Source organism: Photinus pyralis, unplaced genomic scaffold (assembly GCF_008802855.1).
Source record: "Photinus pyralis isolate 1611_PpyrPB1 unplaced genomic scaffold, Ppyr1.3 Ppyr1.4_LG2, whole genome shotgun sequence".
NCBI classification, from domain to species: domain Eukaryota; kingdom Metazoa; phylum Arthropoda; class Insecta; order Coleoptera; family Lampyridae; genus Photinus; species Photinus pyralis.
Genome location: NW_022170403.1, coordinates 5022564 through 5037967, shown reverse-complemented (window position 1 = coordinate 5037967; position 15404 = coordinate 5022564). Strand labels below are relative to the sequence as shown.

Sequence of the window (15404 nt, the reverse complement as noted above, 5' to 3'; positions counted from 1 at the left end):
CTCTAAAACATTAATTAACTAAGTAGCAGTTACTTGCTTTCTGATGATCACTTGCATAGGATTTAACACGTTTGAGCGGCTTTAAAGGAAAGTTTTCCTAGAGAAACTTTCTACAACTTACATTTACGATTGAAAATTTGTGTTTTAAATATGTTCAACAGGCCGTACTTGTCATTAATTCCTTGAAATGAGACATTGAATAATATTATTGGCGCGTGTGAGAATCTTGCACCGAAAAACCGCATAACTACTCTTTCTTTTTTAACTAGGATGAATTGATTCACACTGAAAATAACTCTAGAACCTCGGCATCAAAATTAATAGACACATTTTATACTAATATATATTCTGGGTTGTGTGATGTTATTATTATTTATTTATTTATTTATTTATTATTATTATTATTTAACCCTCTCTCGTTCTGGGCTCTCAAGAGGCTTGCGCCCAACGCTATTTAGAGGTACCCTCGCAGAAGAACTTCTATACTACTCCGATATTTTATCTTCTAGGAAAACTGCAGGGAAAGCTAATTCACAGTAGTTGACAGAATGGAAATTCCCATCTCTATCACAGATGAAAAATTCTTACTTAGTCCGAGGTTCGAACACCCGACCTCCGGCTATGTAGCCCAACGCCCTACCACTGAGCCACATAGACCATTTCTTTCACATTTTGATAGATTTCATTTATGCTTTTTTATATTATTAGGTAGCAACTATGAGTCTTTCTTTACCTTTATTGTGCATATGCATTATGTTTACATCATACTTTAAAAATGTATAATATTCTATCAGGTATTCTATTCATAAGGGGAGCCCGTCAGCATTTAGGATCATTAGTGCCTACCCCCTTTCTTGTGCAACAAGATTCAGAACCCGTTGCTGTCAATACAGGATAGGACCTAATTTAACCTAAGCTGCTTCACCCTCCTCGGTTCCAGATAGCTGGAGCTCTGATCAAGGCGCCACAGTGACAGACCACATGTTCGGTAGTTTCAGCTGCCTAGCTACTTGCACGTGGGCTTTCCTACAAGCCCAATGTTGTGCAGGTGATCTGGCTTCTATTTAGTTTTATAAGCTTGGGAGACCCAGATTTACCAAAGGGCCCTGTTAAATAGCCCTGGACTGTCTGAGTCCGGTTGCCTGTTACCCAATCTTTAATCCTGGCCCTGAAAATATAGGGAGCAATTCCTAAGGTAGGCTCGGGCCCGACGAAGACTCCACCACTGCTTTCACAAGCTACCTCGTCTTGCCCTTTCGTTGCTCCCTATTCCGCAATGCGCTGGCACCCAGATTAAGTTTAACCCGTTAGATTCACCTAAAAAGGGGTTTACACTGGTCGATTTTCGCCGCGCGGCAAAAATCGACCGTCGGCTAGGCCGCAAGTGACCAAAATCGCTTGTTCCAAAGCTGATGTCATCTCTATCGTTCACTATATATATCCATGCCCGTTCCCCTTACCGTTAGGGAACCGTCGGGGACCCGTCTGTAAACTACACGAGCCCCTCAGGTTTGAGTAATGGACAATCTGAGTTCAGCCGCTGCTTCCTGTCCGGGAGCATGACCACTTTGGTCTTACTAAGACAGGCCGAATCACATTCCTTCTAGCGAGGAAGGGATCGGTTCTGAGGATTTCCCCCCAGATCTTTCCGTGCCCAAGGCTGCCTCGATCTTTCTATTCGTTCCAATCGTTCAGCCGTATTTATACCGAGTCGAGGGTTCAATCCCCATGTACAACCAAAATCCCTTCTACATGCCCATTGACATGCAGTGAGCTTATTCGCTGGATATGCCCGTTCCAGGTTAGGCGACCTGGTCAAACCCAGTTAACGTGTGCTCTCCTGCTATTTGTAAATGGAACAACCTCGGTCTTTTCCGTGCTAACGGGGAGACCATGGGTACTGACCCTATCCACCTGTTCAAGAGCCCTATGCATGAGCTCTTTCTCCAGCATGCACATGAATCTGTGAAGAGCCATCTCCGTGGACATACCAGTCCCGTAAGTATGGTGAAATGGATGTAGTGGTCTGAGGACCAGTACCCCATTCTTTATGTGCGCTTCTATCAGCTTCTTCGCCGTTTAAGAAACGATGGTAGGGGTCTGTAATCCTTCGCCATATATCACATTTGGCACGAGCCGGTTTATGTAGATACACAACTCTTACCTTTCTTCAGCATTGGGTGATATACTTACCATAAAGTCAGGCATGCTCTAAAAAGATCCAACAAGTGTTACAGCAGCGACTTCAGACCCTTTTGCAAAAGAACCGGCAATATTCCGTCCGGTCCTGCACTCTTAAATAGGCTGAAAGTGTTGACCGCCGATCTCAGAGATCCCTTGGTAACCACCCGAGTAGCTACTTTCCAGTCGATCGGCATTACACAGACTTCTATTCTTCTTGCGAATAGGAGATAGCCCACCACCAGGTCCTTGAATAAGGTCCTGCGTTTGAGCCGTCCCCTCTTTCAAGGAGCCTACACCGTTACCGGGCCCCTTTTGAGAGCACGGATTGTTGGTCCTTTCTGACGAGGAGCCCAGAAAGGACGTGTTTGAATTATCATCCATACAATTCCCATGAGTAGTAAGGCAAAGGCGCTTGCCCAGAGCTTGGCTACCAGCCCCTTCTCAAAGAAATGGGTAATCCGATAGCCGAGGGACATCTTTATCGACACTGCACCCCAGCGTCACGCAAAAGTGACAAAGCTGAATGAAAGAGAGGCTGTCAGTGCCTGTTTACAAATACTAAGCGATCAATAGACAATTAGTTAAAGAAATCTTAATTATTTAGTTTTTAATAATCCAATAATCTGGTGGTTAACTACAATTTCCTGTCGCACAAAGAACTAAACAAGCATTCATTGATGGCTACAAAAACTTCGCTTCTTTTCTATTACTCTTAATCTTGATCACACGAATTGGCTTTGTTGAATTTGATGATTATAGATTTGTGACTTCTACAATGGTGGACAGGCAAGTCTTTAATTTAGTTAATACATCCCATATTTTGTTTTCTTCCTTGATAACGTGTTGCACACACGCCAAGGCTCACAACAGCATTATGAAAAAGTTTCTTGACTTTTTTTAAATTTCAAAGTATCTATTTTTCAATGCCACCTAAGTTTTGTTTTGCCCATACCGTTTCAATTGGGTTCAGTTCAGAATGATGGTAATCTCAAGACGATTTTGTTACTGCTCCGAGCCATTTTCTGAATTGAATTTATTTCTGTGCAGCTGATTGAGGTGAAGAAGTTCTGAACGAACGATATCTGCATCAAAATCAATTTGCAATTACAGTGCGGACATAATATACCCCCCCCCCCCCTCCATAACTGTTGAAGTTCGGTAGGTATATTAAATTTGAAACGGTGCTACAAGAGACAAGGAGCGACGGATTCTATGTATATGCCATTTTCAGGTATCTATGTTGGCTCACGAAGGGCAAAGTGTAACACTAAAGACCTTTCCTTACCATTTTTTACAAAATTTTTCGAAGCCAGTGTGGCAAAGCTCACGTCGTAACAAAATTACCACCTTCTTGCTCGTTACGTCTTACTAAAAATCAATAGCAGTGCCTTGTTTGTCGTAGTTTGATATTTCAAAGAGATTGGTTGGTTGTAATGCTGCTTGTTTAGCTGAACATAATGCATTATCGATTTTAGGAAGGTACAGGAAATCCTGGGCTTCGGCACGTAATATACAACAATAATTCCTTCGTCCTTTATTTGTCAAATATTTGCACGGATCTTTCGTGCTTCATCCGGGGACAGTTCTGAAAACAAATGTAGTTCTCACCAAAAAATTTGATGTTTATAAATAAGATGTAAATTTGGCATATGGTTCAAAATGACATTAATTTCTTGTATATTAACTACCCGTCATAGCTAGTATTTAGGTAGCTGTGTTCGCTTTCAATTCCAAATCAACACCAAACCCCTAATCTAACTGAAAGAACCCTTAGAGACGTTGAATTAACAGAAACTTAAATGAAAACACCAGTAAACAAAAAAACACTTCAACAATTTTTTACTTATATAGGTAGCTTTAGTCTGGTTCGTAAAATGCGCTAAAAGCTAAAAGCTGCCATTCAAGCATTGAGAATGATTCCAAAAGTTCCACTTCGCTTGGGGTCGATTCATCGCCCACATCTAAGAATTTAAAAAATATTGTAAGTGAATGTTTATCCCTGTCACCTAAAGTAAAGTAAAGTACTGTTTATAGAAGATGTTTACATATATGTTCATTTAATTGTGCGAAAATGTCGACCGTGTCTTATATGAAAGGTAATCATATACTACTACCTACAATTTTTTACATAAATTCCATAATAATAAGGCGCTAGTCAGGGCAATTCGCAAAAGATACAATATTGAGCTCGGAAACCAGTATTTATTTCCCCTAATTGTCGGAAATCGCTACTAAATATGAGGAAACACGCTTAAAATCACGACTAGTTTACTAACAAATAAACCTTTAATTACTCTTACCTTGCAGAACGTTGGTTCTTTATCTCATCGTAAAACCATGGACTATGATAAAAGAAAAACATAGTCCATGGCTACTTAGACTAAAAACTCGTGAAAACAGAATCTTTATAATTAATTTTTTCGCGTAGGTACAAGAAGAGGTAGAATAATCGTTTCACATGATTTAGATGCAGAATTTATATCTCTATAACTTTTATTTGAAGTATTTTTGTGTAAATAACGTTTGCGCAAAGGAAAAGTAATTTCTCATGTTAAACGCCTATGTTCCACTTTTCGATTTACACCCTGTACATTACTTATAGGTACCTACAACAAAATCGGTAGAATAGCTTGAATTATGAATAAACTCTGCTTTAGAGTGGGCTCACTTGATAGGTTTAATGAAATGCTTTTCAAACGAGTGCACTTTGCAATCATAAATCAAATTTGAAATATTTATTCATTTCGGAACAACATAGTTTGGGCACATTACATCAAGTGGTAATTTAACAGGAATTTGCGGCACTCCATTATTTTTGTGTACTGAACGCACACGCAATGACTGCATTCATTAACATAATTTATTGAACTCAATAACACGAACATCTGTTTGTTCTTTAGGTATTAAGTAACCCTCTTTCAGTGTGAATTCCGGGTGCCTACCTATTATATGGGGCAAATATTGGTTTCTCTTATCTCTTGTAAGGGAACTCGGTTAAAGTTTCTACTCCATTATTAGAACAAAGAGTTTTAGTACTCTCGTCTTTTTGTTCAAGTTATGAAAGGTGTACACTCGTCTTTTAATAAATAATAGCATGAAGAGGGCGCAATATCTTTGGACTTTACGTGTATCAGTTTCTGGTACTGACTTCTAATAATGGGGACTGTCAAATACATACAGAAAATGTATAATTCCGGAGAACAACTGGTGGAATGTTTCATGTCATGCAATGGTGACAAATTTTTCGAGTTTCAACGCTGCGACTTGGCAGGAGAAAGTTTAGTGGCCAAATCTCTGTTTAGATTAGATTTTCCTACTGTTCTAATCTTACAGTAATGAAAGAAAAAATTATATGGAGGGAGTGTATTTTATTAAAACTAATGGTCAGTCTATTTAGGTACCTACCTTACCTGTTGTTAAACGTATGTGACAGTTAATTTCCATAGAAATAAATACACAGAGTGGGCCATTAGTGCGTGGGTATTATTAGAAATACCGTCTGCTTATATCGTTAGAAAGTTAACAAATCCTATATTTGATGCAATAAAAAAAACTTGGTAGTTCCATTTACAAGATTCAAGTTACCTTTGATTAAAATTTTGAAAATTTGAAAAATGACGAAGTGATTCCTTTTAACACAAAAAAAGGTTAACTTTGATCGTTCGGCGTATGCTAGTACATTTTATGATACTGCGGGGCCTCTAAGTTTTATGATAACTGCTATATTCAATTTTTACTGGACATGTACTTTTTCTAACAGTGAGAGGTTATGTTCAAATAGTAGTAGGTATAAGTGTAATGTGTATGCTGTGGTTCTTCTTTGTAGGAATGTATCATGCCGCCATTAGATATAAATTTTCTAATATTTTGAATTGTCATTACAAAAGAATGGCCCTTTGTGGATCCAAAACAAGCCCCGTACAGCTCTTAAACTGTAATTACCACTTTAATACCATGTTAGCATTCCAATCTTTAGTCAAATTTAACATGAAAACTTATCTAGTCCGTAATATTGAGCTCGATTAATCACAAAACCAATCATTTACAGATGAAACAAATTCGTTTGACATAATACAATCAGGCCGAAGGAAAAGCAGGCACTCAGGGCCAGACAACACACACCACGTAAGCAAGTGGTCTTCGATTGCGCTCTCAATCTTCGATTTAAACGACACTAACTTTGTTATATGTAATTACAATTATAGTGAAAAATATGCTTTCGCTAACGTTCACTTTTAACGCAACGACTTCCATCTCTTAGTACCCGTACTTTTTACTAAAACGTGAACTACTGTTGTAGTTGTAGTGTAAGTATGCTCAAATAAAGCTATGGTTTTAACGTCCAAAAAAACTCGATTTACGTCGTCCACAAAAAAATCCACCAACAAACGAGCGCTTGGCCCACAATCGGAGTCGTTTAAGACGGGTTTGCTTCCCTCTCCTCACTACCTTTCTTCCTTTCTTAACAAAATAATGCGCGTATTCGAAAGATCAAACTGCATCTGGCTTCAATGCGGCGATAAGGATATAACAAGGATCTTTAAATTTAATTCGCGTACGCGGCGATAAAAAAACTTCTTATCTACAACAGGAGAAAAACATAAGATAACTTATAAATACTACGCAAATAATTTCCAGATGTTTAAATCTAATCTTAAAGGGTACCGCTCACTAGAGCGTAGCGACGCGAGGCGCATGGCAGCGCCGCGGAGCGCATTTGCGTGTCATAGAGCCCGCTGCACCGAAGCGACACGGCGCAGCACTCTGTCATCTGTAAGTTATCCTAATCTTCATTTAACAAAGGTATCCTCTGGTGAGGAAGATACCTTTATAATTTCCGCTTTATGCGGAGAAATAGAAAAAGGCCGCTTCGATGCGGTGCCAATCGCTGCGCTTCCGACAAGTGTGCGCACTCTCATTTAATCCTATGTTTTAAATAAAATCCGTTCCGCTGCGCTTGGCGGCGCTTCGTTCTAGTGAACGGTACCTTCTTATTAATTCCTTTACAATTAAATAAACAAAATAAACAAGGTAACTATTTAAATTAAAAAAGAACCAATAATTCCGATACAAAACAAAATCGACCCATGACCACATGGACATTTAATAAAAAATTTAAATTACATATACAGGGTGACCCATCATTACTGCAGGTGCCGAATCCAAACAAAACGTCCGCCTGATGACCGATGCAAAAGTATATGTCCTTGGAGTTGGGAATTTTTAAAATTTGTTTATTTTTGATACTTTTTTATGACATATTGGGTCGTATGAATAAAAGTAAGCAAATGCTTATACTTGCAAAATTCAAAGTAAATACTCATAAGTGCTCCTTCGCACTGGGCGACTTAGCAGCCCTTCTAAGCAGAAGGACAGGACGCAGTGCAGCGCTGCTAAACCATGCTAAACAGACCAGTATGAAGGGGCAGTTACGAGTATTTACTTTGAGTTTTGCAAGTATAAGCGTTTGCTCACTTTTATTCATACGGCCCAATAAGTCCGTAAATACGGTATCATCTGATTCATTACAATCTCATTCCAATGCATACTGTTGTTGGCAATCACCAAAAATAAGAGATTCAGTAAAATCCGTTATCTTTTTTACCTTCACGTACGTACTCAAGCCTTTGATTATATGACGGTAAGCGGAGTGTGGGGTGTTATTTCATTCCCTCATTACATATGCTTTGCGTATTTACTAGGTCTGACATTGTAAAGCAACATTATTACCATTGCTATACCAGCTGCGGGCTCGTGAACTTTCGCAATTTTTTTTATGAATTCAGAAAACGAAAATATGTTACCTTGATTATAAGAACACGGTTAACCTACTATAAGTAGGATTTTCCTTAATTTGGGCGCACGCTGGAGTATTATGACGTCATCAATAAGTACGTTTAGCATGCAATCAATAGAAGAAAATACGTATGTAGTCAGTCATACGGACAGTGCTGCATAGTGGATACTCATTACATCAACAACTTCTATTGACCGCAATTATTACTAAAAGAATGCTTCGGTAGTTATTTGTAACAAATTGTCTATGTCGTGATTTTTTACTAACCAGGTGGACATTATTATTTGGACGTAATCGAAATAATATATTAAGATACAAGTGTATAATCAAGTCTTTAAAGCACGCACAACGAGTTTAATGGCACGACGCGAAGCGGAGTGCCTTTAACGTTGCAAGTGCTTTAAAGACCAATTATACACGTGTATCTTATAGTATTTTTTATTATACCTGCAGTATAATCTAAAAATAGGAAATACAATGAAATCATATTGACGTTATACTGGAATACATGTCTAATTAAGTGGGCTGGGTTTTCGTAATTTCACGATTGCCATGGAAATATCACTTGACGTTTGCTTTTAAAAATCATCTCTTTGTGAATAAAACGATTTCCGTTGAAAAAGATAATACACCGTCCATTAAAACGCTTGTTGTAAAATCTAAAGAAAACTTGGTAGGTGTAAAATCCAAATACGAAAAGATGTTTTCGTGGATGAATGAGAAGCATCTTACGAACAAAGTCTTAAATGCATCGATAATGGTGGCATATATGAAGGAAATGTCAAAGGTATTTAAATCTTCTATCTTTTGGTGCATTCATTCAAAACTTCAAACAATGCTGCGATTAAAAAGTGGAACACATTTGGGAGCATACCTACCCTAAATTACGCGCGTTTATGAAAGCTTCAACCAAAGGATAGGTACAAGCCAAAGACATATTCTGCATTTTACAGAAAGCGACCTAAGAGGATTTTTTATTTCAGTCCCAGATGGCAGTTTCAAAAGTCATACTTGAAGTATCATTGCTTAACAACTTTAAAGCACGTGTGTTTTAAAGGCCTTTTTTCGCACGCATTTGAGTGTTTAAAACGGAGATTGTGATTCAGGTATAATAATAGTACTTTGTGTACCAAGGCTGGAAAGTGGATGTTTTCCGGGGCGAAGGAAGATATTGCCAGGCGAGGCGCAGCCGAGGCTGGCCACTTCCTGAGGCCCGGAAAACAACTTTCGTGCCGTGGTGCACACAATATTTTTTATCCTATACACTTACATTTAAAATTAATCCCTCAACAACGTCCGACGGCAAGCGCTTGAATTTGGATTTGCTTTAACGCGTCAACGTGCACGCGTTTGTTTTGTTTATTTCCACGTATCCTGCTACTACGCGAAAAAAATTTTACGATACGGTGCAATCTAAGTGGGCCCTCGAGTATATTTTTTACTCGTAGATTTACCCCTTTCCCTTATAATACAGTTCAGCGCAAATTCCAATTCTAGCGCGCTTGCGATTGCACAGTGCGGAGTCACCGAAGGGAGTCACGGTGCGGAGTCACCGAAGGGAGTCACGGTGCAACAGAGCAGAGTGCACCAATCATTTGCGAACTGAGTTGACATTTCCGGCATTTCACTGGCGCGTGATTATTTCCTTAGAAAATAACGGGATTTAAGGGGTTGTAATTAATACCAGGCGCATTTGAAATTATTACTGGTCTTGTGTATTAACAAATGTGTTTTAAAAATTGAATGTGTGTTTTCAGGGAGAAAATCACACCGGTTACATTTTAAATCCTTGGCAGGATCCATGTCTTGTCAAATGTTAGATGCTTTTAAGACTGGATTTATGCTTGGTGACGAACGCGCAATGGGCACACTTTAAATCCTTGATGATCTTGTATTTTAAAAAAATGTGTTTTATAAATAGATTTATTCATTCCGTACAGTCACACTGGACACATTTGTGACACTTAACTTCGGGGTAGTCTCGTATGTTAAAATGCTACTTATTGCGGATAAGCGGTGTTCTACTTACAGTGCAAAGTACATACATCTTGGTGTTAAATGTATTGACACAGATGCTCGTTATTGAAAGTAAATGGAAGATTATGACTTAAGTTTGAAACGTCTGAATTGGTCACGTGATGTTGGGAAAGTATTCAAATTCACGAAACATTGATAGGTATAATTATAGAGGTTCGCGGTAATTAAATAAATTCTTGAATTCAGTAAAATAAAGTGAACATAGGGTAAATTTAATTATTAAATCAGTGTTGACGATTTTATGTTTCTTATTTGATTAAAAAGAAATAATCTTCTTTGACATTTTATTACAACCGCGCCATCTAGCTTACATAAGGCGTATTTTTTTCTCGCCTAGCCGACAAAATTGAATTTTCTCGCTCCATGCGTGCAATTGTCTTCTTTCGCGTCCTCACACAGGCGAGAAAATATAAGTTTCTCCTTGTATAGGATAAAAAAAAATTATTTTAATTGTTTTTTGGTACCTAATAAGAACGCCCGCAGTACCCACGGTCCGTATACTAAACGATTGCCCCACTTCCAAACAACCAATAAAACGCGCTGCCAATTGTGACGTACTTCAACCCGCAGTAAGCACCGCCCACCACACAATTCTCATGTATTATAATTATGCATTTGGTCATAATTCTAATAGCAAAAAGAGTTCATTTTTGCATATTTTTTTTGTTATTGTAATGATATTTTAAGCAACAATCAAAAGTAGTTTATTTCGTTGACATTTCCACAGTGGCCTGTGCATACGTACGATCGTTGACGTTTGCTATACTTACGTTGAGGTACCAATAAAACCAGTAAGTTTTACATATGGAATCGAAAGGTTTATAATTTAGTATTACATGCATAATAATTATCTTGATATATAAAATTCTTCTGTAGGTAATGATGTGTGTGACTGAACTCCTAAGCGGCTGGACGGCTTTTGATTTTTTTCCATGACCATTTTGTTTTTCGCTTCTTGACTTTTACAGCTGCCTATAGTCTATAATTCAGCGTTTACCAACACTCCTTTTTCCAGCAATCTGAAATAGATTTGGTAATTATAGGTAGTCCTTAAAAATATGATTTTACAGAAATTTAGTTCCTTCATAACTGAGAAACCTTTCTTGGCATTGTATAACATTACAATCAAGCAATTTGAAGTTTTTTTCTCATTGTTAGTGAGATTCAGACGTAACACCACTCTAAATTTCTCTAATTGAATGTAAAACCGAGTGTAGGCAATGAAAATTATTTACAGCTATCCAGAAACTCATTGTAAGCTCGCGTCAAGCGTACAGAAACATCAGAAAATTCTACGGCGGGCGAGAGTACGTCACTGGCGGGAAGTTCCCCTCTCTCTCCGCGCCCATAAACTGCAGTGACTGAGGCAACCGTTTAGTATACGGACCGTGCGCAGTACCATCGTTATTTTTTCATGTCACATGTCACTGTCGGCACTTTCGAATCTGGGCAGCAGTCGGTGTTAAAACGGGCGGTTCTTTTTATACACAAATGGGAAAGGAGATTTATTAAAAGCTCATAATTTTGTGCGTAAATCGAACCACATCGATTGATTCCTTTCCAGATCTTTCCGTGACTTTTAAAACATCCTTGACCTTGACTTCATATCTTGATGTTGATATCTGAGTAAACCGGAAAACATTAATCTGAATCACAAGTTACAAAAATATCATTTTCATATGAATCATTTTCCAAATTAAATATTAGAGGGGCTAAATCTTGTCAGGTGTTACTGCCTTCTTGCCAAATATCTTAACAATTTTCTCTGCCATAACTTTTCTCACCAATGTTATAATGTTGTATGCAAATTTCCCATATGTTTTAGATGGCATTGAAAACGCAATGGTAGGGAGGCAACCGTCCATGTCCATTTTGTAATGCCATCTCACCAGCAGCATACCCTTTTGAAGGTTGGTTTCTGAAATAACAAATTTTTAATCCCGAAACTAAAAGTATTACTACGAATAAACCACGCTGCATGGAATTTAAAGAATCAAACCTTGCAATAATCTCCAGCAGTTCCACTTTTAATGCATCATTTGGAAACTGTGCCGTAGCCATGCCTGTATAGGTAGTTGTGCTTTAATCCAGGAAGAATTTGGCAAGTTTTCCAGTAAGCTACTGTGATAACTGGAATTGTTCATAATAATAAGCGATGGTTCTTCTAAATTTGGTAGCAAATGGTTCTCGAAGCACTAAGGTTCCTCTTTGAAGCAAAGTTTAAAGATGCTCTAGTAATAAAACCATTAATGTTTCCGGCACGTAAAACCACAGTATCTTAAATAGTTCTAAGATGATATTGTTCTCATCAATACCAGTATGCTACCTACATCCGTCGCGTTTAATTTTTCTTACGCATTTTGCATTGTCGTGTTGCCATGACTACATATTGTTACATTTTCAAATACCCCCGTTTCATCCAAAAAGACCCATTGGCGCCCAGTTTCAGATTGCATATTTTTTACATACCCATCTAAAAAACGGACTGATAGTGCAATATAACAAATAAGATTAGAAATAAGTTGCTTACTTTTTCTTGGTAAACCCGATAGCATTTTTAGCTTATAGAGCTTTTGGCACAAGATATCGCAATGAGACTTTCGGAAGTTATGCTTCAATAATGGGTCGGTATTGCATTAATGGATTTTTTATAGGCTAATGTAGCAAGGCGCGATAAAATAATGAAAACGGTAGCAAACAGTTGTCAAATTTGACGTGTCGCAATGTAGACGTGAACCATTGACATATTTATTTATTTATTTATTATCCCTCTCTTGTAAACTAGGTACCACCATTGCGATTGAGAGGTAACTTGAAAACAACATAAACACATATTTATATTCAAAGGTTTAGTGTGGTTTAATAGAGCGCAAAATGATATATTGTCGATTGAAAGAGAAAGTTGCCGCGACAATCTCTTGATATCGACAATCAATTTGCGCTCGAATTACACACAAGATTTTTTCTACAATCGAGCAGTTCACATATTTCCAAAAATTTTAATTTTTCACTCAAATCATAGATTATTTTAATCTTATGCCCAAATGAAAGATGTCATTTACTCGTTGTCATTGGATACTCTGAGCAATGCATATTTGATTTATAGTTATTAATTGGGAGAGCGAGCGTTTTTTAGCACATTTTGTAAGAATAAAAAAAATGTGCTATTTTATGCGTTTTGTCCGCCCGTCCGTCCGCCCGGACCCACTTCTATCGTTTTGAACTACTTCTAGGAGAATGGTCCTAGAGTCCTGGAATTTTTTGCAGTAGGTAGCCTATACCTTGAAGGTGTGCCAGACGGCCATCAAATTTCGCTGTCTAAAAGGGGCTCCCCCCCCCCCACGAATTATTTCCTGAGATGCTGTTTTTGAAAGTAAAACGTGCATAGCTTTTACATACGGCAACACATTGGTCTCAGATTTTGCATACGCATGCCTTTAATGGTGGTAAGTTAAACTTTAGGAGGGGGGGGGGGTAAACACATGTTCTACCCTTCATGGTATTCAAATTGGTACCGGGTGGAGGGGGAGGGCGGGGGAGAGAACTAGTTTTATCCTTCATGGTACTCTAATGGAAGGTCCCAATGAAAGGAATTGATTTCTACCAACCATGCTCTCCTCCTGGTCCTCTTATCGTGATCGGGTATATTCCCTTATACCTCAAGAACGAATTGTCGGAAGAGGGTACTCACAAAGAGCGATCTGCAAGAAGTATATCCATTGGTGATGTAAAAACAAAAGCTATTTCGGCTAAAAAAAATGCGCTTTATCTGCACAAAAGTTGTGCACAATTTATAGGTACTTGTTTTATTTTGTCGTTTATAAGAGACAAAGTGACATTCCTCGAAAAAGATGACGTTTGCGTTGTCAAATACGAGCGCAAATGCCTACTTTGGTTATCGATTGTAGAAAAAATGATTTTTTTATAGCGTTATACAGTTGAGTCAAGGATCTTTCACTTAACGGTTATACTATAATACTCGAGATAATACTATAATAAACCATGTTCACTCGATATTTTGTTTTCTAATCGTTCTTCAGAGATTCTTTCCAAAATCACGAATTTGACGATATACCGCCTCTCAATGGTGTATTTTAATTAAGAGTAATTGTTCAGATTGTTTCTCTACCCCTAAGATCAATGATTTTCTGAAATTGTGAATTATTTCTTATTTCTTTACACACAAGGGTTTAATTGAATTTCACTTCTCAGCTAAAATTAAATTATTAAAACTTGTTGTTCCGGTTTCGGCTACGTCCAAAAGGGCTCCTGTTTAATGTATATTAAACAGGTGAGGTGACAGTTCCTCTCAGATCCGAAAGTAGATTCGTTAAATAAGTAATATTGTTCCATTGTACGACACCATCCCCTTTAGTTAACGTATTTCTTTGCGGTTGATTTAGACAATTTTATTTACCTAATGTCATTAGAAACGATCACGCTTTTTATGCATTTCAGTTTCTGTGAAATTTTCATGGAATATATGCTATATAATAATAATAATAACGAATATAACCTATAAAATCTATGACATAGGTACATTACTGTTCTAATATCACAATGTAAATTTTCAGGTGGCCTCGTAATTTCGGAAAATAACTTTATTTGCGGTTGCCATCTCGCCTGGTTGGGTCACTGGCTTCGAAGATGGGCCAGAGAGACACTTCAGTCTCATAATGCGCCAATTGAAGCAGCTATACGCATGAATGAACTACTAAAACAAACAACTTGTGTTGACGCTACTTCAAATATTAGGAAGCCCATTGTGCAATTACCCCCGGAGGACATGAGTTGTCAAGCAAGTGCGCTAAGTAGGGCTCAGTGTTTAAACAAAACGTCTGTGATCTTCATCTTTATTTTTTTACTTACATTTGTAGATATAGACGTAGCTCATATATTAATGTAAGTGTACATTTTTTAAATTAAGTAATCTAAGCTGAAATTGTACATATAAATTAAAAAATTACATATCACATTCCCATCAGGGTATGCTGTTTAGTAGTAATTAATTGCTCAAAATTCAAGATGTACTCGTGTAATGCACATGTATTGTGTAGGTATGGCAAATTGTAGAATAAACATTTTTGTAATTATAAATAAACTAAGAAAGTGCATTTCTTATTTACTTCCAATCCTACAATCTCAACCGAAAAGTAAAAAAATTTGTCCATCCCGTCGAAACATATGACAAAAGCACACATCATAGTAAAATGTGCAAAGGACCACTGATCACTTTCACTAAATCAACCTTTCCAAGTAGGTAACTGAAATTAAATCCAAATCCAAATTTTGGATAAATGAAATTACTTTCACATTAAAACATTGGTCCTGCCATCTAAAAAATAGTACTCCAAATGTACGTAACATTGAACTTCTTTTGGCAGTT

General features: G+C 37.6%; 1 protein-coding gene across 2 annotated transcripts in view; it reads left to right on the top strand.

The window, feature by feature from the left end:
• Window positions 1-15129, top strand: part of LOC116164854 (chaoptin-like) — a 30031-nt gene extending 14902 nt beyond the window's left edge. For both annotated transcript variants that reach the window (XM_031479086.1, XM_031479087.1), the window contains exon 6: window positions 14593-15129. In XM_031479086.1, the coding sequence (XP_031334946.1) occupies window positions 14593-14924 (332 nt within the window). In that variant the 3' untranslated portion in view covers window positions 14925-15129. The remainder of the gene's footprint in view (window positions 1-14592) is intronic.
• Window positions 15130-15404: the final 275 nt, after the last annotated feature.